Source organism: Heterodontus francisci, chromosome 1 (genome assembly GCF_036365525.1).
Source record: "Heterodontus francisci isolate sHetFra1 chromosome 1, sHetFra1.hap1, whole genome shotgun sequence".
NCBI lineage: Eukaryota > Metazoa > Chordata > Chondrichthyes > Heterodontiformes > Heterodontidae > Heterodontus > Heterodontus francisci.
In genome coordinates, this window is record NC_090371.1 from 113185677 (window position 1) to 113209207 (window position 23531).

The 23531-nt window shown below is 43.5% G+C and overlaps 2 protein-coding genes across 2 annotated transcripts in view; one reads left to right on the forward strand and one right to left on the reverse strand.

Annotated features, from left to right (window-relative positions):
* The window catches only part of pcm1 (pericentriolar material 1), a 294201-nt gene extending 284010 nt beyond the window's left edge, over positions 1 to 10191 (reverse strand). The window contains exon 1 of the mRNA XM_068034505.1: positions 10033 to 10191. The gene's annotated coding sequence lies outside the window, so the exon portion shown is untranslated. The remainder of the gene's footprint in view (positions 1 to 10032) is intronic.
* A 9352-nt stretch (positions 10192 to 19543) lies between these two features.
* fgl1 (fibrinogen-like 1) overlaps positions 19544 to 23531 on the forward strand; it is a 61621-nt gene continuing 57633 nt past the window's right edge. Inside the window, exons 1-2 of the mRNA XM_068034623.1 lie at positions 19544 to 19795; positions 19938 to 20016. Of these exons, the coding sequence (XP_067890724.1) occupies positions 19948 to 20016 (69 nt within the window). The 5' untranslated portion in view covers positions 19544 to 19795; positions 19938 to 19947. The remainder of the gene's footprint in view (positions 19796 to 19937; positions 20017 to 23531) is intronic.

Here is a 23531-nt window from a genome sequence, read left to right on the forward strand (position 1 = left end):
GTTCCTATAATCCTTTCCATCGCAAAGAACTGCCTACCTAAAACCATATTGGTGCCTACTTGTTCCTCTGCTTCAGCCCATCTACTGATAAAACTCTCAGTCATGTCTTTGTTGTCTCCATACTCACAGAATCACAGAATAATACAGTGCAGAAGAGGCCCTTCGGCCCATCGAGTCTGCACCAATGCATTAAAACACCTGCCCTGTCTACCTAATCCCATTTGCCAGCACTTGGCCCATAGCCTTGAATGTTATGACGTGCCAAGTGCTCATCCAGGTACTTTTTAAAGGATGTGAGGCAACCTGCCTCTACCACCCTCCCAGGCAGGGCATCCAGACTGTTACCACCCTCTGGGTAAAAACGTTCTTCCTCAAATCCCCCTTAAACCTCCTTCCCCTTACCTTAAACTTGTGACCCCTCGTAACTGACCCTTCAACTAAGGGGAACAGTTACTCCCTATCCACCCTGTCCATGCCCCTCATAATCTTGTACACTTCGATCAGGTCACCCCACAGTCTTCTCTGCTCCAGCGAAAACAACCCAAGCCTATCCAACCTCTCTTCATAGCTTAAATGTTCCATCCCAGGCAACATCCTGGTGAATCGCCTCAGCACCCCCTCCAATGCAATCACATCCTTCCTCTAATGTGGTGACCAGAATTGCACATAGTACTCTAGCTGTGGCCTAACCAAAGTTCTATACAACTCCAAAATGACCTCCCTGCTTTTGTAATCTATGCCTTGATTGATAAAGGCAAGTGTCCCATATGCCTTTTTCACCACCCTATTAACCTGCTCTTCTGCCTTCAGAGATCTATGGACAAACACGCCAAGGTCCCTTTGTTCCTCGGAACATCCCAGTGTCAGGCCATTCATTGAATACTTCCATGTCACATTACTTCTTCCAAAGTGTATCACCTCACACTTTACAGCGTTAAATTCCATCTGCCATTTTTCTGCCCATTTGACCATCCCGTCTATATCTTCCTGTAACCTAAGAAACTCCACCTCACTGTTAACCACTCGGCCAATCTTTGTGTCATCCGTGAACTTACTGATCCTACCCCCCACATAGTCATCTATGTCGTTTATATAAATGACAAACAATAGGGGACCCAGCACAGATCCCTGTGATTCGCCACTGGACACTGGCTTCCAGTCACTAAAACAGCTGTCTGTCATCACTCTCTGTCTCCTACAGCTAAGCCAATTTTGAATCCAAGACTAGAAAGCCTAAACTCCAAAGACTAGTGGCCAACCATTTGTCCCTTGAATCTGAAGAAGCAGAAACAGGGTTAGAAGCAGACCATGAGAGGGTACTGTTAGCAAAGATACAATTGGAATAAAGGAAACTTGAACTAGAGGAAAGGGAGAGGGAGAAAGAGAGAGTCTTCTGGAAGGAACGTGAAGAGAAAGAAAGAGCCTTCCAGAAGAAATGTGAAAAAAATTAAAGGCAGGAGAGAGAGAAAGAATATTCCAGAAAGAATGCGAAAAAAGAGAGTTGAATTGGCTCGAGTTAACTCGGGTGTGACAGAGTAACCCTAGTGAAAACATGGCCAATATGGAGGAAAATAATTCAGGGCTGGGTACAAAATTGTTAAAACTCACTCAATTAATTCCAAATTCAATGAGGAAGATGTGGAGGAATTTTTTGTGTCTTTTGAGAAGCTGGCAAGGCAGCGAAAATTGCCAGCTGAGACCTGGTCTCTTTTCCTACAAAGCAAGCTAACTGGAAAAGCCCATGAGGTTTATTCCCTGTTGCCAGATGAGAGTTGATCAAATTATGAACTGAGCAAAAATGATATCCTCAGGGCATATGAATTAGTACCCAAAGCCTATCGCCAAAAGTTTAGAACCCTCAAGAAGCAAGCTGATCAATCTTACCTGGAGTTTGAAAGAAGTAAACAGCTGGCTTTTGACCAGTAGCTGAGGGCTCTTAAAGTACAGCACAGCTATGAGAATCTCAGGGAAGTAATTCTGTTGGAGGAATTTAAACACTCTCCCACTCTCTATAAAGGTTCTCCCTGGAAAACTGATTTATAAATTAAAGCAAACTCATCGGCTGGTGAACTGTAAGGGACCCCCGCCGAGAACAAAAGGGGACAGACAGGCACACGGCTGGCAAAAGGTTAGACTGGGAAGGGGGAAAAGGTGACCAAGAGAGCAGATTAAAGGAAGTCCAGGAGAAATCCTGGATTAAAAGCCCCTACTCTCTGGTCAGCCAACCCTGATAAATTTGAAAAGTTAGACCTCCACATCCTCCTACGTAAATGCAGACTCTAGAAGCACCCCAACAGAGTTGCTAATAGCATTTACATGAACCTGCAGAGACAAAGAAAGACCTCTCGGGGGCAGATAAACAGTGAGAGTGATGCCTCACCTGATCAAAGTGCCACAGGAGAGTGCAGTAGAGTCTGCACAAATAACTGCAGACAGGGCTGTCACAGAGAACAAAGGGGAGATTAACAAAAACTCCTCTCCCATAGTCAGAGGAAAAGGGAACCGCCCATACCCTGAAGTCAAAAGCCTTTGCATGACTCAGCAAAGCACTGAAAGAGAGTTCAGGATAGACCCGCCCACTACTAACTCTCCTGAAAAAAATAGACTTCAGCAGGAACAAAGACCCCAGGCAGTCATGGCAATGGGCGAACTGAAGAAAAACTTCCCCAAAGAACCACATAGTTACTGCCATGCCAAAAAGAGGAAATTAAAGCAACACTGGCACCCAGAAAAGACAGTTTTAATAAGCTTTAGGATTTATGAATTAATGGGAATGAATAAGAAAATGCATGGTTTTCTGTATCTTACATATTTTCTCTCAACACTTTTAATGAAATGTGCCTTTTTTTTCAAATCGCATTTCATTCACCTGGGTGTGGAGATGTCATGCAGGCCCCCACCTGCCAAGAATGAGCCATATTAATTTCACCACATGGACATTAAATTTCAAATTGTTGCTGGGAAGAGAAGGCCTGATACAAGGGATTGCCAAGCCCCTGGCTGGAAGGACATTTTTGCATATTCACAGACACTGCTTGGAACAAAGAACCATTCCCTGACCCACCCAATACACAAAGCCAAAAGTGGTTATACCTGTCATGTGACTACCCTGCTGGCAAACTTGGGAACTTTTAAATTGTAGAGACAGTGTTTGAACTGGCAGAAGGCAGTTTTGCTCCTGGATTGAGAACATCTCTCCCCTATCCACTCACTTTCTCACCAGCTTCGAAATCCTGGAGTCACATGAACCCCAAGAGAGAAAAGTCTCCAACAGAAAACAAGGTTTAAGAAGAATACTGGGCCCCAAGCAAGACCATATCTTCAATCAAGGACTCTACAGCAAGCTCGAAGCACAGTAACAAAAAACCTTCCCCAGAGATTGCCTCAAACCTTTCCACCTTATTTTTTCTTCTGCTCTTTTCTGTCCCTATCTGCATGTGTTTATTGTGTATGCTTGCTCGCGTGCGTATGTTGTATATCCATAGGCGTTAACTGAATTAGAGTTTAAGTTTAATAAATTTCACTTTTCTTCTTTAAACCTCAGAAAGCCTGTTTGTGCTTGTTTCTTTTCCTTATAATTGGAAAGTGGTGAACAAGGTTTCACCAAGGGGGAGATCAAAACACAGTGTGTTAAAAAAATGAAACCCTGTTATAGTAAGACCAGGTGAAAGCTGAAAGGGAACCCCGAGACCTCTTTCTCACCTGGTCATAACACAAGGCACAAAGGCAATTTATTTGGATACATGTGAAAACATAAAAATCCTTTAACTCATTTACAGGCCTGCTTAAAAATATAAGTGTACTCCTACCACTGAACCCTGCCAGCAATTTCTTCTTTTTCTGCCCCTGCACCCAAGATCTAACCTTGGTGCCTCCATTGGCAACATCATCTAAAGACATTGTATACATGTATACTGATAATAACCAGGTCCACCTATCTCAACCCCTCCACTGACACTGTGTTGTCAGACTACTTGTCCGGCATTGTCCTGGATGAACTGCAATTTCTTACAGTTAAACATTGGCAAGAGCAAAGTCATTGTCACTGGCCCCAGCAGAAGCCCTGCAACCTTGCCACTGATTCCATCGCCCTCCCCATCAATGTCGTAGGTTGAACTGTTCACAACTTTTTTGAACCCTGAACTTTCGGTTCCTATATCCTTTCCATCGCAAAGAACTGCCTACCTAAAATCATATTGGTGCCTACTTGTTCCTCTGCTTCAGCCCATCTACTGCTAAAACTCTCAGGCATGTCTTTGTTGTCTCCATACTCAATAACTCCATTGTTTGCCTGTCCAATCTTCCACGCTCTGTAAACTTCAGCTCATCCAAAACTCTGGTGCCTGTATCTTAACCCACAGCAAGTCCAACTCATCCATTAACAGTGTGCCCATTGACCCATATTAGAATTAGAATTAGAATTAGAATTAGAATTAGAATATTACAGCGCAGTACAGGCCCTTCGGCCCTCGATGTTGCGCCGATCATCTGACCTACACTATTCCATTTACATCCATATGTCTATCCAATGACCACTTAAATGCCCTTAAAGTTGGCGAGTCTACTACTGTTGCAGGCAGGGCGTTCCACGCCCCTACTACTCTCTGCGTAAAGAAACTACCTCTGACATCTGTCCTATATCTTTCACCCCTCAACTTAAAGCTATGTCCCCTCGTGTTTGCCATCCTCATCCGAGGAAAAAGACTCTCACTATCCACCCTATCTAACCCTCTGATTATCTTGTATGTCTCTATTAAGTCACCTCTCCTCCTCCTTCTCTCTAACGAAAACAACCCCAAGTCCCTCAGCCTTTCCTCGTAAGACCTTCCTTCCATACCAGGCAACATCCTAGTAAATCTCCTCTGCACCCTTTCCAAAGCTTCGACATCCTTCCTATAATGCGGTGACCAGAACTGCACGCAATACTCCAGGTGCGGCCTCACCAGAGTTTTGTACAGCTGCATCATGACCCCGTGGCTCTGAAACTCGATCCCCCTACTAATAAAGGCTAACACACCATATGCCTTCTTAACAGCCCTATTAACCTGGGTAGCAACTTTCAGGGATTTATGTACCTGGATACCAAGATCTCTCTGCTCATCTACACTACCAAGAATCTTCCCATTAGCCCAGTACTCTGCATTGCTGTTACTCCTTCCAAAGTGAATCACCTCACACTTCTCCGCATTAAACTCCATTTGCCATCTCTCAGCCCAGCTCTGCAGCCTATCTATGTCCCTCTGTACCCTACAACACCCTTCGACACTATCCACAACTCCACCGACCTTCGTGTCATCCGCAAATTTACTAACCCACCCTTCTACACCCTCATCCAGGTCGTTTATAAAAATGACAAACAGCAGTGGTCCCAAAACAGAACCTTGCGGTACACCACTAGTAACTAAACTCCAGGATGAACATTTGCCATCAACCACCACCCTCTGTCTTCTTTCAGCTAGCCAATTTCTGATCCAAAGCTCTAAAATTGCCTCACAGTACTCCAACATCACAAATTTAAAAAAATTCTTGGCATTCAAATCCTTTCATGGCCTCAACCCTCCTTATCTCTGAAAAATTCTCCATCCCTACCACCCATGCAAACTCTCTGTTCCTCTGACTGTGGCTTTTTATGCCCTCTCTTCACACACCAAAGATGGCTATGTGTTCAGCTAATCATCCCCACACAATGTAATTCCCTTCCTAAACCCCTGTTCCTCTCCACTTGCCTTACCTCCTCTAAGATCCCTTTTAGTTTTTGATTTTCAACAGAGTCACTATTTTTTAGTGAAATGATCACGATAGAATGGCTAAGGAGAACAGCTTGACTCTATCAGAATAACTGATATTATGGACTGTGGTGCAACTTGTGGCTGAGTCATCCTCATAAATCATTGTCAGATCATCATTGGGGGATTATTGTTGTTACAAATGCAGCAAAATATATTTTCATCTGGACGCCAGATTTGGAATTTGGCGTATAGCTGTTTTATTTACTATGCATCTTTTTGGAAGAGGTGACATTTTAATTGGAAATTGAAATGATGAAGTGAAAGAACCATTCCTTTTGGAAAAACAAATGGTGTAGTAGGAAAACAAAATTTCTGTATATTTTAACTGCGAAGTAACCATTGTTCCACAAAAAGGATTAAAATTGAGCCCAGATTATTCTGTCACATATCTGCAAGCTATCAACTCGAAAGTAACTTGCTGAATCTGACCAAATTTAGTACTAAATAAACAGAAGACCAAATTCCACAGCTGCAAAAAAGGTAATGTGGTCAGGCAGATGTGGAATTTTGAGCTGCATCCCAATGCACCAATTCATCAGCACTTTTTCTGTCTACCATTAATTTCAGTGATAGGGAATGAACACACTGTCTCTGTACATCCATTGGTCCAGGGTTACTAAGGAGGAAATATTTTATATTTAAATGATTGATTTCCTTTAGTTCCTTCATCTTCCTACTTCTGCTCTGGCAAGGCATCACAGCAAATTTTGAACCCCAAACTGCCACCCACATAAATGGCCACTTTCAGCCATTTCTGTATTTTCTCCAAGAGTTCCACTGGTCTCCCAGTGGAACTCCTTTTTAACTAAGAAAACTAAATTTTAAAACTACATGCTATTTCTGAGGTCTGTGTAATATTCTGTTCTGCTATGCCTTTCTTATTCCATTAAATACATTATATTCATTGCATTTCTATCGGCCTTGAAGGGATTGCAGTGTTTTTTTTTATTCATTCATGGGATGTGGGCGTCGCAGGCCAGGCCAGCATTTATTGCCCATCCCTAATTGCCCTTGAACTGAGTGGCTTGCTTGGCCATTTCGAGGGCATGTAAGAGTCAACCACATTGCTGTGGATCTGGAGTCACTTGTAGGCCAGACCAGGTAAGGACAGCAGATTTCCTTCCCTAAAGGACATTAGTGAACCAGATGGGTTTTTACAACAATCGACAATGGTTTCATGGCCATCATTAGACTAGCTTTAAATTCCAGATTTTATTAATTGAATTCAAATTCCACCTTCTGCTGTGGTGGGATTCAAACCCATGTCCCCAGAGCAATACCTGGGTCTCTGGGTTACTAGTCCAGTGATAATACCAGTATGCCATCGCCTCCCAAGTTTACCAGAGTGGTATCTGGACTCTAAGAATTAAATTACAATGGAAGATTGCACAAACTAGGGTTGTATTCTCTGGAATTTAGAAGGTTAAGGGGTGATTTCATTGAAGTTTTCAAGATATTAAGGGGAACAGATAGGGTAGATAGAGAGAAATTACTTCCACTGGATGATTATGACTAGGGGGCTAGTCTGAAAATTAGATCCAGACCTTACAGGAGTGAAATCAGGAAACACTTCTACACACAAAGCGTGACAGAAGTTTGTAACTCCCTTCCTTAAATAGAGTAACAGGGCTGAATTTTCAGGGCCCCCAAAGTTATGAACAGAGGCAGGTGGTGTGTGCCCTGAAAATACCAGCGCTAGGTCTGTGTCAATTTCAAGGCGTGATCCCGGTGCCAGCAATAATCACCAAGGTGGGGGGAGGGCAGTACAGGAATCCCGCTGTCCTCCCAATTAAGGCCAATTAACACTGTTGAAAAGCTCATTAAGAGCTTGTCAGGGGTTCAAGCTGAAATTTTTAAAGGGCCGGATAGGTTACTGCGCCTTCAGAAACAGTTTATCTGATAGCAGGAGGGTAAAGAATGGGGAGCCAGCCATGGCTGCCCCAGGACATCAACCTGGCCCCGTAAGTGAGACTGAGGTGGACTAGGCACTTGGTAAGAGGCTGCCCTTGATGCTGCACAGTTGGCAGGGAGAGTGGGTACTCAAAGCCTGAGCCGTCAAAGCCTTGAACTTTTTTGCTTCTGGCTCCTTCCAAGGATCAGCTGCAGACCTCAGTGGCATCTCCAAAATGCACACAATTGCATGTTGCAGGTCACTGATGCCCTATTTGCCAGAGCTGGACAGACAATCATTTCATGACAGACACAGCTGCGCAAGGCCATAAGGTCTTGGGTTTCCCCTCTATCGCTAGATTCCCCCATCTGCAGGGAATTGCACCCACGTGGCCATCAAGGCACCCAGTGACCGCGGCCAGTTGGATCCAACAACAGTAAGGACTTCCACTTCCTTGAAGTTCAACTGGTCTGCAACCACAACAAGAGCTTCCTCCCTGTGTATGCTTGCTTTCTTGCCAGCTGCATGATTCTTTCATCCTCTGCCAGTCCAGCCTGCTCAGATCCTCACGTCAACCCCCGAAGTGCATGGATGGATTGTAGTGGACAAGTGAAATCCCTTGAAGAGATGGCTACTGACCCCTCTATACGAGCCCCAGACAGAGGCCCAGAGGTGATACAACTAGTGCCACCTGCTCAGCAGAACTACCACTGAGCAGGCCATCGGGCTTCTGAAGGTACAATTCTGGCGCCTGGATTGGTTGGGTGGCACCCTCCAATATCCTCCTACAAGGGACTCGGTCATTGTGGTGGTCTGCTGTGTTCTGAATAACATGGCCCTCCAGAGAGGGATGTGGACTTTAAGGATGGTAAGGCCCTGGAAGGAGACAGCTCATCGGGGGAGGAACAGGAGCAGGAAGTAAGAGAGGAGGAGGAATTGGTGGTGGAGGGTGATGACACTGAATAGAGAGGTGCCCATGCTGCATGACAAGGTAGCCTCCTCTCGCCACCTTCTGGGAAGAGGACCTCCCTCCACTCCCCGATGGCCTCCAACATTAGATCCAGGTCAGCATCATTGATGCGAGGGTCTGCCCTCACCCAGGTGCCAGGCCTTCGACTCCCTTGTGACATTTCGCTTCCCTCTGGTGCAGTGGAAGGCTTTGGCACAAACCGCAGATCTCTCCCTCAGAGGAACAAGCAGCCTCAGTGACGGCTGCCGTAGGTCTAACTGACCCAACTCCATTCCCGTCCCCACTGGCTCTAAGTGGAAAAGAAACCCGTCTCCAAATTAATAAGTGCTCTCCTCCATGAAAATCTGAACTTGATTCAGTTTCTCACTGGAGGCGGGTTTCTGACCCGAAAACAGACCTGTTTCCTGTTTCCTAGCACTGTGGTGAAAGTTCAGCCCATAGCGTTATAGAGCGGCAATTGATGCTAGATCAATTATAAATTTTAAATCTGAGGTTGATAGATTTTTGTTATCCAAAGATATGAAGGGGCAAAGGTAGGCATATGGAGTTCGGTCACAAATGAACCAGGATCTCACTGAATGGCAGAACAGGCTTGAGAGGCTGAATGGCCTACTCCTGTTCTTATATTCCTATTATATGGAGGGTAGAAATCACACATTGTGCTTGTTTTGTTGTTTTAAATTACACCGTTTTTTATTTTGAGGCTGGTAAAAAACTGAAGATGAACCATGCTGTTCTCAGTTTTAAAAATAATAAAGGTTCTTCACAGATGGTTCATTGTATTTATCCAATTTATGTAAGCTGAGCCATACAAAATCAGGAAGATCTTAAACTTAAGTCTTTGGTCGATGTTGCAATAGCTGATCTCACCCAAGGCAATGATCATGATGCTACAATTGGCCTCAGCAGCCTAAAGATAAGAAGGGAAAAATCAGTAAGGATTCCTGCTCATGATTGTTGTCTAGCAACTCCTGCTAGAGGTTTGCGCGGATGTCATGTGCCTATAGGATTAGACTCAGCCAGAATGATCTCTGCAGTCACTGCTAATGCTCACAGAGATAATCGCCTCTTGGGCAAAGTACTTATGGAACCCAACCCCAGTAAGGAGTTAATGCCTTCTGCAGCAGGGAGAGGAGAAAAACCTCTCAAGGAAAATAATAAAACCCACCTTTTAAAAGGTATTGCTGGCAGAGGTTTAAGTTTTTTTGGCAAAGTTTCACAATTGTTAGTAATTTAAGCGAACAATGAAGCTTTTGTACATCCACTGATTTTGGAATTGTGCATATTGATGGGTTTTTTTCACAGAATTAACCATCAAAGGAGTAAAGAGCAAACACATTGACCTTGTCTGTAATGTCGCAAACATATATGAAAATACTCACAAGTTAATTCAAAACAGCTGGTCTGGCTTTCAGCTCGAACTGTGCTCAGTTATAAAATGCTTCTTTTTTTGGCTGGAGAGTGGTGTGAATTCAGGATCATATTTTCCAGACTTGACTCCATTGCTGAAACAAAGTGCACTGTAATAACTTCCAGTGGAACAATACCTTTGCCCTGTGTGAATTATAAAGTATTTCTCTGGAAAGACAGAGCAAGAAATTGCAAAAAACAACTCTCTGAAAGGAAATTTTCATACTTTCTATTTTGTAAATCAAAATGCAATTTCAAGGAGACCCATCACGTGGGGTCCAATAGTCAAGGGCAACCACTTTATGATAAATCTAACAGAGATGTCGATGGCCAGCTGCCCTTGAGCTGAGGGTGGATTGGCAATCTTCCCAGTTCTGGATGCCAATCCTGGCATTTGAACATAACTCAAAAGCTCATTATTAGCCAGGGCTCAAGTTGCAGCCTGTGCTGTGCTTTAGAGCTGCATTCAAGAATAGTGAATGAGATCCAACACAAAAAAAGGTGTCCAGCCAAGTACTGCTCATTGCAGCCAGCTGGAATTGCAGTCATCAGATCCTAACAGAGCTTTCCATCCAGGAAAACTGATTAAGTAGGTCTTTGTGAGGTAGAATATAGACTTAAAAACAGTGAATATCTCCTCTTACTGAGGAAATGTTCCTTATGGCATTTTCTTTGGTCTTCTGGGTCTGTATTTTACACTCGAAAAAATTACTTCAATCCCCAAGTTATGGAAACAACCCTTACATCCCCATGAAGGTTTAAGGGATAATTCTCACTGTGCATTTTCAGTTACTGCTTCCCTTTTATTTTTGCGTCACGCTTTCTTGCTTCCTGTGCCATGATTTTTGTCACTTCATGACATTATGCACCTAAAGTCTTGCCTTAAATAATGCCTGCTGTCGTGAATTTAACAGCTCACATGGTCATGCCTGGTAAAATGACCTGCCTTCCAGTCCTCCCACCACTGGTGGTGACATTCTTGCCACAAAATACAATAAGGCCTGAAACGAGTGTGGGGATTATACAAGATTAACATGCCCTTGTTACCTCCAAGGCAGACAATACGCAAACTTTGTGCTGTCTCCTCATTTAAATGACTGTACTGTGCAGTACTAAACGTGCTGTTGAGTGGCTGCACCCTGAGCAGGGAGCATAAAATTGTGAGAGGCTAGCGCAAGTTAAAGGTAGCTGTAGTACTTAAAGGGGAGATGAACTGTGGCTTGAGCAGATTCTGGAAATCAATGCAAAACTAAGTTTGACCTGGGAAAGACATGAGAATGACATAACATGGCAGAGAGCTGCACTGAATGCCTTGTTTGAGAAGGTGCAGAGGAGGTGAGATGTCATCTATCTGAATGGAGCCTGGAGGCCCTCCTCCAGACAAACTCTCAGAAGGCAGTGGGACTAGATAGCTGTGCAGTCAATGCCAAGAATCTAGCGCTGAGGACCTGGATGCAGTGCCACAAGAATGTGGTTGACTCTTACAAAATGCCCTCTGAAATGGCCAAGCAAGCCACTCAGTTCAAGGACAATTAGGGATAAGCAATAAATGCCAGAGACGTCCACATCCCACAAAAACAAACAAAAAAAGAAGTTCAATGCTCTCGCATGAGTGATCAAGGTCAGTGAATACATCTTCATATGCATTATCCCACCAATTGCACCATATGTTTCACATTCTGATCCATTCACCGCAACTTCACCACTCACCTACCAACAATCTCTATCAACCACAATGCACATTTAACATTCATAGCTTCACCTCACCCTCATACACTAAATACCACTCCAAATCTCACACACAAATATCACAATTTGCACACACTGCCAGCTATTCAATTATGACAGCCACATCACCCAAACACATTGCACAACACTCACTGGCACACTTCTTTCTCTATTACACAGCAAGGTGACGCATAAGCAGACGCAACATGTGCTAACCGGTGGGGCACAGGCATGGTTGCATTTCCTTATCCCTATGGAGTAGACAGTGCTCGCCCTCTTGGACTGACCATGACTGAGGCCGTGGCTAGTGGTGGGGCTGAAACCATCGAGGATGATGATATCCTCACACCTAACCCTCCTTTTCACATCCTACTTCCCCTCATCTCAAAATCTCTTCAGATTTATAAGTTCAGATGGCATAAGCATGCACCACTTGCTAATTGTTTCCTCTGCTCATTCTCCCCATCATGCTGTTGGCTAAGGGGTATGTAAACTACTGCAACCATGTCTGGGAGCAAGTTGAGGACAAAGTTCTTCAGTACATGCCACATCACTCCCTGTAGACTTCAGCAACTTTGAACAACTCCAGAAATCACCAAACATTCCCCTAATTTCAGCTAGAGCAAGTAAAAATCAATCAGCAACTAAACTGAAAATAGTTGATGATCCCTTTAAATTGCATTGTTGTGGGGTCCTTCTGCTGCTGAAAATATGTGCAGCTGTTCACGTTTAAGAGAGGGTGCTAGCCAGAGCATTGAGCTCCAAATTGGCAACCCTCGTGTCAAAGCAGCATTACACACTGATTAACATCACCATCTGCTACTCTGCGTACTTCCAGTGGAGGCTCCCTGCGCACATGCTAATGCCCTCACCGAAATGTCTTCTGGTACAACCAGAAGTGCATGTGCACGCCACAGGTGCCATTTTGGAGGCAAAACGGCACCAATAGCACTGGAAAAACAGATGATACGCATCTGAATTTTGTAACCGAAGTCTCCCAGCTACGTAATGGAATCTGGCTTGCTGCCACTGTCGTCTTTAATTATTTAATGTATTTGCTGCTCGTATTTCATTAATTTTTTTTTAATTGCACTGGTATGTGTTTGATTTAGCTTCAAAATGGGCTCAAGCCTTCAAGTCAGCCTTCAGGATAACAGGACAACAAAGATGTGGCCTGAAGAATTGAAATCCAACTTCTGGGGGAGCTGGCCAGCTGCTATTATTTAATTAATTTGTTTTCTACATAATTAATTTACATTCTCAACTCTGTCTCATTCTCCTAGCTACATAATATAATTTGACTTCTTAGCCCTTTCTGGGCCTTTGTCTCTACCAGTCCCCCTCCTGACTCTTGAGCCTGCATTGGGTCTTTTTTCTTTCCACTCTCCTTCTCAACCATGCAAGGTCTTCAGCCTTCTTCGGGCCTTTATTCTCTCCCAATACCCACCCAAGCACGCTGGGATTTCAATTTGCTTCTCAAACTGCTTCTGTGCATCAAGTGAACTCTTGACAGTTCAGTGGGCATTTCAACACTACTGTGCAAATCACTCTTTCTTTCATCCAGGTTCTAGCAACTATCCTACAAATCACATCTTAAAATTTCTGACACCTTCTGCTCCAATATATTCCTTTTCCCCTGTACTTTCCTGTATGTAGGAGTCAAGGACCATTTTTGGGCTACCCTGCAATGTCCACACAGATCACTCTAAGTAGCCCCAGCTGATCCCACGCCTGTTGAGAACAGACGTGAGCTCTTTTCTTCACCTCATGAAGCCCCAATAGATGTTAAGGCTAAAAATAATCAATTCCATCAGGGATCATCTTTGTGCATGTCAATGAAAAGTCACATCCATTTTCTAAAGAGATGTTTTGCTGTTGCTTACCTGCGAACATAGCAAAAGCTCAAGCTGGTAGCTGTTTACAGTTCAAATCACATCTCCTTATTGGCACCTACAAACTGAAAAGATGTTCAACTGCAGATTTGTTTCCTGGCCAGACCAAACAGTCATATTGACCAAGTACAGCTATCTTGTAAAATGCTCATCTGTGGAGTTCTCAGTTCGCTCGTGTTATGGTTTGGGCTTTGTGAACACCATTTCTCTTCTAACAGTTCTAACAGGGGAGCAGCTGTTCCCCTTAGTTGAAGGGTCAGTTACGAGGGGACACAAGTTTAAGGTGAGGGGCAAGAGGTTTAAGGGGGATTTGAGGAAGAACTTTTTTACCCAGAGGGTGGTGACGGTCTGGAATGCACTGCCTGGGAGGGTGGTAGAGGCGGGTTGCCTCACATTCTTTAAAAAGTACCTGGATGAGCACTTGGCATATCATAACATTCAAGGCTATGGGCCAAGTGCTGGCCAATGGGATTAGGTAGACAGGTCAGGTGTCTTTAATGCATCGGTGCAGACGCGATGGGCCGAAGGGCCTCTTCTGCACTGTACTATTCTGTGATTCTGTGATTCTGAGTTCTACCAAGCTACTGAGGAATTGACTATTCCCCTCTTAATCAGGTATTATATGTAATTTGTGTCATAGCCTAAGGCTAGCAATTACCCAATTTAGCAGTAACATTGCTCACTGTAATTTGCATAGTATTCCCATTTTATCGCCCATCAAACTGGAATGAAACACACCGTACAGAGTAAAGCTAATAATTAGATTTAAACCACAAAATATTGGGGAAATACTATACAATACAATAATTGTATAAAATGATCAGAAACAGACCACATATGATGAATTTATTCTTTTCAAGCATCAGACATCCTCCAAATAAAAAATAAAGAAGCCAACAACATTTCTTGGAGCTTTTCTTATTTATTTTTGGGAATGGAACTATTTCATAAGATAATATAGATGAGCTTTCTCCTCTACCAGTAACAAGTTGCATTTACATAAAGCTTTTAATGTGGAACAAACATCACAAAGATGTTTCACAGAGGCATGATCGGAAAAAATGAATGCTGAGCCAAAGAAGATAATATTAGTAAGAGTGACTGTTACAACCTCAGTGAGACCATTAACATTAAAACGAGAGATATGAACTCCCCAGGCCAATTTAAAGAAGTACATGACAAGGTTTCACATTTTAAGACTTTTACTATAACAACTAAACTAAAAATCAAAAATAACTGAACAGTACTTCATAGGTAGCTAATAGACTAAATTATAGAGGAAGGTATTTCCCTTTAATTTATTAAAACACTCAAAAACCCCACACCACATTTATACATTAAACAGGGTCCTCATTGAAGTGATATCTTTGCAGTTAAAAGTCCCAAAGTCCTCCCATTTGCAATGGGTTGGATCTCCCAGTCCTTCTGAAAGTCAATGTCCTCTTCGCTCACTTCTTCCAAACAGTTTTGACCTGGACTTCTGTGAGTAAGGTGATCTCTGATGACCCCATTGGTCTTTTATCCTCCACAAACCTCAGCTTTCGAATTGGGTTCAAGTCTTAGCAGCCTTTCATTACATCAGTGTTCTGAAAGCAGATGTTTTCTGTCTCACTCTTCTGAGACTGCTACTACTGGTCTTTGTGTCTTCTGGTCTTCCTTACAGCCTCCAGACTTCTAAAAGTCTGTTGCATTTATCCAGAATTAGAAGTCAATAGTCATTTGCCTTTTTCAATATGCAGAGTCCACGGGCTGGATTTAAGCACCCGCTGCTATGATCTTCCTCACAGCGGCCCACAATAATATGCCAGTCGGGCCACCCCCCACTCCACCCAATCACGTGGAGGGGGCGGGCTTTCTGACGCCGGCAATGGCATTAGCTGCCTGTGCGCAGGCACTGGTGCCATTTTTAAAGCCCTGCCGGCTAATTTAAATTTTTAAAGTTATACCTGCCCCACTGTACAGATTCAAAATCTGCCATTGCTTTCTCTGCCCCCATAACAAAATTCATTCTTTGTCCTCTATCTCCCCAAAGCACTTACCTTCTGCCATTGACCTTCACCCCCCTCAAACTGAACAAAGTGCACATGTCACCCCCTCCCACCATCCCCTACACTAATGATGCAAATTTGACCCCCTCTCGCTCCCCCCCACACACTAACAATCTTAAGCTCCCCCCTTCCTCACCACTGTGGCACCTGCTTTCCCCAGACAGGAAACTAAAGGTGCGTGAGTGCCAGCCGCCGCTCAGAAGATCACAGCCTGATGGTAAGACTGGAGTCAATGTTATTTAAATATATGCATTCCTCTAATTTGAATATTTTAATCCAGGTCCCATCGCCCAGCAGTGGGTGCTGGGGGCCGCCACAGAACCTTGCTGCCACCTTGAAGATCAGGCCTGGCCCTGCTGGCATCAGGCTCTGTGGCGGGCTGCTGCTGGAATGATCTTCTGGCCACCACCACCCCCACCTACCCCCACACCCCGCCAAGAAGCCCAATGTCAGGAGCTTTGTAAAACCCCGGCCCACAAGTCTGGTCGCAGCAGAACCATCAGGGCTTTCCTTTGTTTTCAGGTGTTAAAAACTTCTACTTGAGTTTGCACCTTCAGAGCCCTTGGTCTCACTGCTGTTGTAACAGTCACCCTGAATAATATTTTCTTCTTCAGCTGTTTATGATCTGAGAGTCTGGAAGAGCAAAACCCATTGTTCTTCTGTTGTTACAACCTTAGATTCTGCTTTCAAAAGGTTCTTTCATCTGTGTTCCTTGTTCGCATCCCTGTCTTGTCTCTAGATAGAGTTGGTGTGAGGTCACATGTCTCCTCCTTCTTACAATACATAAATAATCACAGTTTTTAAAAATAATCGTACTACAAAGTCCAGCGTTCATAAAAGACCAAAAGAGGTTAGGCTTTAAGGAGAGTATTAAAGGAAGAGGGGGAAATGAGAAGTGACCAGGTCTGAGGAGGGAAGTAGAGCATGGAGCCTAGACAGCTAAGGCAAGGCTTCCAAAGGCGGGGGCAAAGTGATGTTCGGGGATGTTCATAAGATGACAGAGTTGGAAGAATGCAGAGTTCTGGTAGGAGGGGGTTGGTTTGTAGGACTGGAATGGTAACAAGGATAGGGATGGGGAAGGCCATGAGTAAAATTAAACATAATGATTAGAATTTAAAATTGGGGGACCTGGAGCCAATTTACATCACATTAAAGCACGGAATTTTAAAGCACGGAAACAGGCTATGTAGCCCAACATGTCTATGCCACTGTTTATGCTCTTCACAAGCCTCCTCTCACGTTACTTCATCTCTCCAAACCAACATATTCCTCTATTCCTTTCTCCCTCATATAATTATCTTGTTTCCTCTTCAATGTGTGTAGGCTATTTGCCTCAACCACTATTTGTGGTGGCGAGTTCCACATTTTCACCACTCCTAAGTGGAGAATTTATTTCAGCAAGAACAGGAATGATGAGTGAGTCAGACGTGGTGAGGAAAGGGTATGGATAGCAGAGTTTTGGAATGCAATTTCTATGTTGATGCTTCAGGTAAAGGTGTAAGGCATGGACAGCTTAAAATTCCACAGACCTTTGTAAGAAGTTTGTTATGGCCAAGTGGTGAGGGATGTGGGTGGTTCCCACTGTTCAACTCCTAACTGATTGCAGCAAGTGTTTTTGTTGCTAGGATTTTAACTCCTTTTGTTTTATTTGTCAAATAAACAGACAGCGACAGTTTTCTTGCATTTAATGAGCAATATTCATTGCCGAAATTGTCACAACTGCACCCATACATGCATTCACTCGCTCACACACACACGCACAAGAAGAGACAGATAGAGAGGGAAAGGGGTAAGTGCTTTGAAGTGAGGTAGGTTTTGGGGGTTCTCGGTAAACCTGTTGAATCTTCTCGGAGGTCAATTTCTCTTTTTAAGTGGCAGGCATGAGTTTTGTAGATTTCTCTGGCAGTGGAGTCTTCAATCTAGAGATAGGAGATTTCAGTTCTCTGCTGCACAAGTTGAAAAGTAGAATTCATAGCAGGGCACCTTCTTTTGCTTTGGCTGGATTTCTCACAGTTTTCAGCTGGACAGGCTTTCATGATGTCTGTCCTGGGTCTCTCTCTCTCTATATATATTTTTTTCCCCAGAAAGATACTTTAAACGTCAAAATGGTCTCACATCTTGCCTCTGTTGGGAGACATAGATCTCTCTCCCTGTGGTGACTCACAATGGCCCAGAATGTGGCTACTTCACATCATCTTTGGTTCAGAAGAAACCATTCAATTCAAAAATGTCTCTTGATGGGTTCAGGATGGGTGTAATTGACACCTCTTTGCTTGGAATGTATCCTTTTGTTCTTCTCAGACATAAGGACTGTTTGAATATACAGGGCCAGGTCTTTTGACCTTTGGTGGCCATTTTCTCCAGCACATTGACCATTTTTTCAAGGAAAAGTCAATTTTTATAACTCTTCAGTTTGAGTTTTGTTTTCAATTACTGCACTTCATGTGAGCATAACAAGTTGCAAAATATGGCAGGTTAAGATTTCTGCCTGCCATTTTGCAGACCCACTAACTTCAACTTAAATCCTGGGACAGGATCATTATAGTATTTAGGGTAAGTAGATGATCCCTGATGAGGCACAACAGAGGTGCCAGCAGAAAATGGGAACAAAACCTCTACTTTTTCTTTCATGAGATGTTGGCATCGCTGGCAAGGCCAGCATTTGTTGCCCACCCCAAATTGCCCTTGACAACTGAGTGGCTTGCTAGGCCATTTCAGAGGGCAGTAAGAGTCAACTACATTAGTGTGTGCCTGGAGTCACATGTAGGCCAAACCAGTCAAAGGCAGCAGATTTCCTTCCCTAAAGGACATTCCTAAATGAGATGTGTCTTTACAACAATTACAGTTTCATTATTGAGACTAGCTTTCAATTCCAGAATTTTAAAACTAAATTAATTGCATCTAAATTCCACCAGGTGGGATTTGAACCCATGTCCGCAGGTCATTACCGATTAGGCACGCTACAGCCTGCCGGACTGAACATTGAGTTCAATAGTTTCAGAGCATGACGGGCCCCCCTTTTTATGTTTAGTTATTTTTTCCCTTTTTTATTTGGTTATTTTATTTTAGGTTTTTTAGTGTGTTTAGTTTGTTTCTACTGTGCCTACCCACTGTTTTGTTTTTTTAAATGTTTTTTTTTAATATTTGTGCTTGGAGTGCTTCATGCTTTACAGTCAATTAACACCCTCTCTATACTAACGCTTTGTCTTTCAGCACACCATTAACATACTGTTTGCTTTTGCTCCATGACCTTCTGGTCAGTTATTCTCTGTGACCCTGTCCTATCAACACCTTCTCCTTTGTGATCTCTTGCCCCACCCCTGCTTTACTTGCTTAAAACCTTTTACATTTCTAATATCTCCAGTTCTGAAGAAGGGTCACTGACCTGAAATTTAACTCTGCTTGTCTCTCCACAGATGCTGCCAGACCTGTTGAATATTTCCAGCATTTCTTGTTTTTATATCCGCAGGTCATTAGCCTGGGCTTCGGAATCACTAAATCAGTGACATTCGCCACCGGCCCCTCTTAGTGAGCTAAATATTTAAACTACTAAAAATCTTCACTATTTTGGGACAAATTCCTCATAAAGTTAGTTATTTCCATTCCCCCCACAGTGTACCTTTTCTTAATTTTGTTCTAAATATCATGATCTGGCTATAGTTTTTACCCTGACCTTTTAATAAAAATCATAAAACCGCCCCTTAAGATGAACTGTGAAAGATGGACACAAATAGTACTGTATATGTACATGTATGTCTTACCTAATTGTGTACTGCACCTTTAAAGTGTAAGCCAGCTGCCTCTGTCTTCCTGTGTAAAAGCTTAATCAGTTCAAGCTATCCGTGCAGTGGGCTATGTTCTGTCTTTTGTTTTCCTTTCTTGCGGTCACCCCCGATTCTCCTTGGCTCTGCTGACCGATGCTGGTTTTTTGACATAAGCCTTGGAAAGGATTCCTGCCCACTGACTCACCAGAGATAAAATCACAAACCCTGAAAGCAGCCGAATCGAAAACTCTTCTGCTCCGCAAAAAGCTTGTAGCCACTTGGAGCTGCCATTCGCAGAACGAAGTAAGTCTATCTTTGTCTTTCGAATAGTTATTCCAAGTATTTTTTGGTTATTTTCATGCTATAAATCCAAAATCTCAGTCTCGTAATATCAGCCCGCTTGGGGAATCATCTATTTTTCTTTTCATGTTATGTTTACCAACAGAAATTCCGAAATGCAACGTGTCTCAGTTTGTGTGTCTTCCCTGTTGGTGTGTATCTTCCTGCTGGGCTGCTGCCGCTCGGTAAGTGAATACAATGTGATGAGAAAGGGGTAGGTGCTTTTGCTGGTACCTCTCTCATCTATGAATAGACCTCAAACTTAGAAGTTGCAATCTGAAAGCAATACAGATCGTTTTTTTAGACGTCTGTAATACTAAAATAAGGTGACGGTGAAATAACCCTTTGGTAAAACAGAGAACGGATTTGGAGGGTAAACTGCACCAGATGTTTTCTATTGTGCAGCTGGGATCAAGCAAAGACATTCCACTAACAAACCGCGCTGACCTCGGCTCTGCCTCCCTCCACTTCTCCCTTCCACAATTTCTATCTGAACCTTGCACTTTTTGTAAACACTGATATAGCTGTAGGGAATGATTCACTCCATCAGCAGCAGCACTGACAAGAGAGCAACATTCCTAAGGAATTGTCTGTACTTTGGGAAGACAGAATTGTCCGGTGTCATTTTTTTGTTTTAATAACGAGCAAGTCACGAAAGGTACCCAACTGGTTTAACTCTTATCACCATGTTGTGGTCTGTTGTTGTTTGCTGCAGTCGGCTATTGAGAGAAAAATGCTCCATCATATTTACAAACATTTCTTGAACAGCAGTTAGGTGGGATTTTAAGCTTGGTACAATGGTCGATGGCAATGTCTTCCTCTGAGTTTTGAAAGTTAGGTTTCTCCCTAACACCAGGAAAGGAATGGTCAGTGTAGAGTGGAGTGACTCCCAATGACTGAAACCTCAATTCCTCTTTTGTTGTTATAATGGGAGCCCATGTAATTACAGAGCTAGAGCTTTGTGAAGTTGACATTAGGTTTACAGCTGTTTGACATTAATTTTAAAAATAGGATTATAAACAAATTCAAGAAATATAAAATGCAATGAGACGGACTCGAGCCTAATATCGTTATTCATTTAGATTTTAGCTTTAATTTTTGATAAACTAATATTTTGACTAATTCAACATTCAGAATTCTGATAGATGATCACAGCTTTAAAATTATTTGCTTATATCTGTTTTAAATTCAATCTAAAAGATCAGCACAGTGACAAAGACTTTGTTGCCTCTAATGGCACTGCAAAATTACTTTTTGGATATGATAAGTGAATACATTTTGCAGCTTACGCGAACACACAAATTGTGCTTCATTATAGAATCACAGAATGATTACAGCACAGTAGAAGGCCATTCGGCCCATCGTGTCTGTGCCCGCTCTCTAAGAACAACTCACCTAGTCCCACTCCCCTGCCTTCTCCTTATAGCCCTGCAAATTTTTTCTCTTCAGATAATTATCCAATTCCCTTTTGAAAGCCATGATTGAATCTGCCTCCACCACACTCTCAGGCACTGAATTCAGATCCTAAACATTCACTGTGTAAAAAAGCTTTTCCTCTTGTCGCCATTGTTTTTTTTGCCAATCACCTTAACTCATTGTTCCTCTGGTTCTCGGCCCTTCTGCCAATGAGAACAGTTTCTTAATATGTTGTCCAAACCCCTCAGGATTTTAAACACCTCTATCAGATCTCTTAATTTTCTCTTCTCCGAGGACAACAACCCCAGCTTCTCCAATCTATCCACTTAACTGAAGTTCCTCATCATTGGAACCAATCTCATGAATGTTTTCTGCACCCTATCCAAAGCTGTCACAACCTTCCTAAAGTGTGGTTCCCAGAACTGGACACAATACTCCAGTTCAGGCCGAACCAGTGTTTTATATAGGTTTATCATAAAATCCTTGCTTTTGTACTCTATGCCCCTATTTATTATGTCCAGGATCCTATCTGCTTCATTAATCACTTTCTCAATCTGCCCTGCCACCTTCAATGATTTGTGCACATAAATCCCCAGGTCCCTCTGTTCCTGCACCTTCTTTCAAATTGTATAATTGTATCCTTTTTTATATTGCCTCTCCTCATTCTTCCTACCAAAATGAATAACTTCACACTTCTCTGCATTAAATTTCATCTGTCACTTGACCGCCCATTCCACCAGCCTGTCTATATCTTTTTTTTTATTCATTCATGGGATGTGGGCATCGCTGGCTAGGCCAGCATTTATTGCCCATCCCTAATTGCCCTTGAGAAGGTGGTGATGAGCTGCCTTCTTGAACCTCTGCAGTCCATGTGGGGTAGGTACACCCACAGTGCTGTTAGGAAGGGAGTTCCAGTATTTTGCCCCAGTGACCGTGAAGGAACTGCGATATAGTTCCAAGTCAGGATGGTGTGTGTCACTGTCACCTCACCGTTTGAATTCAGCTCTTTTGTCCATGTTTGAACCAAGGCTGTAATGAGGTCAGGAGCTGAGTCAACCTAGCGGAACCCAAACTGAGCATCAGTGAGCAGGTTATTGCTAAGCAAGTGCCACTTGATGGCACTGTTGATGACACCTTCCATCACTTTACTGATGATTGAGAGTAGACTGATGGGGCGGTAATTGGCCGGGTTGGACTTGTCCTGCTTTTTGTGTGCAGGACATACCTGGGCAATTTTCCTCATTGCCGGGTAGATGCCAGTGTTGTAGCTGTACTGGAACAGCTTGGCAAGGGGTGCAGCAAGTTCTAGAGCACAGGTCTTCAGTACTATTGCCGGAATGTTGTCAGGGCCCATAGGCTTTGCAGTATCCAGTGCCTTCAGTCGTTCCTTGATATCACGCGGATTGAATCGCATCAGCTGAAGTCTGGCATCTCTGATGCTGGGGACTTCAGGAGGAGGCTGAGATGGATCATCAACTCGACACTTCTGGCTGAAGATTGTTGCAAATGCTTCAGCCTTATCTTTTGCACTGATGTGCTGGGCTCCATCATTGATGATGGGGATATTTGTGGAGCCATCTCCTCCAGTTAGTTGTTTAATTGTCCACCACCATTCATAGCTGGATGTGGCAGGACTGCAGAGCTTGGATCTGATCCGTTGGTTATGGGATCGCTTAGCGCTGTCTATCGCATGCTGCTTATACAGTTTGGCACGCAAATAGCCCTGTGTTGTAGCTTCACCAGGTTTACACCTCATTTTGAGGTATGCCTAGTGCTGCTCCTGTCATGCCCTCCTGCACTCTTCATTGAACCAGGGTTGGTCTCCTGGCTTGATGGTAATGGTAGAGTGGGGAATATGCTGGGCCATGAGTTACAGATTGTGGTTGAGTACAATTCTGCTGATGGCCCACAGCGCTTCATGGGTGCCCAGTTTTGCATTGCTAGATCTGTTCGAAATCTATTGCATTTAGCATGGTGGTAGTGCCACACAACACGATGGAGGGTATCCTCAATGTGAAGGCAGAACTTCGTCTCCACAAGGACTGTACAGTGGTCACTCCTACCAATACTGTCATGGATAGATGCATCTGCAGCAGGAAGATTGGGGAGGACGAGGTCAAGTATGTTTTTTCCCTCACCACCTGCCGCAGACCCAGTCTAGCAGCTATGTCCTTTAGGACTCGGCCAGCTCGGTCAGTAGTGGTGCTACCGAGCCACTCTTGGTGATGGACATTGAAGTCCCCCACCCAGAGTACATTCTGCGCCCTTGCCACCCTCAGTGCTT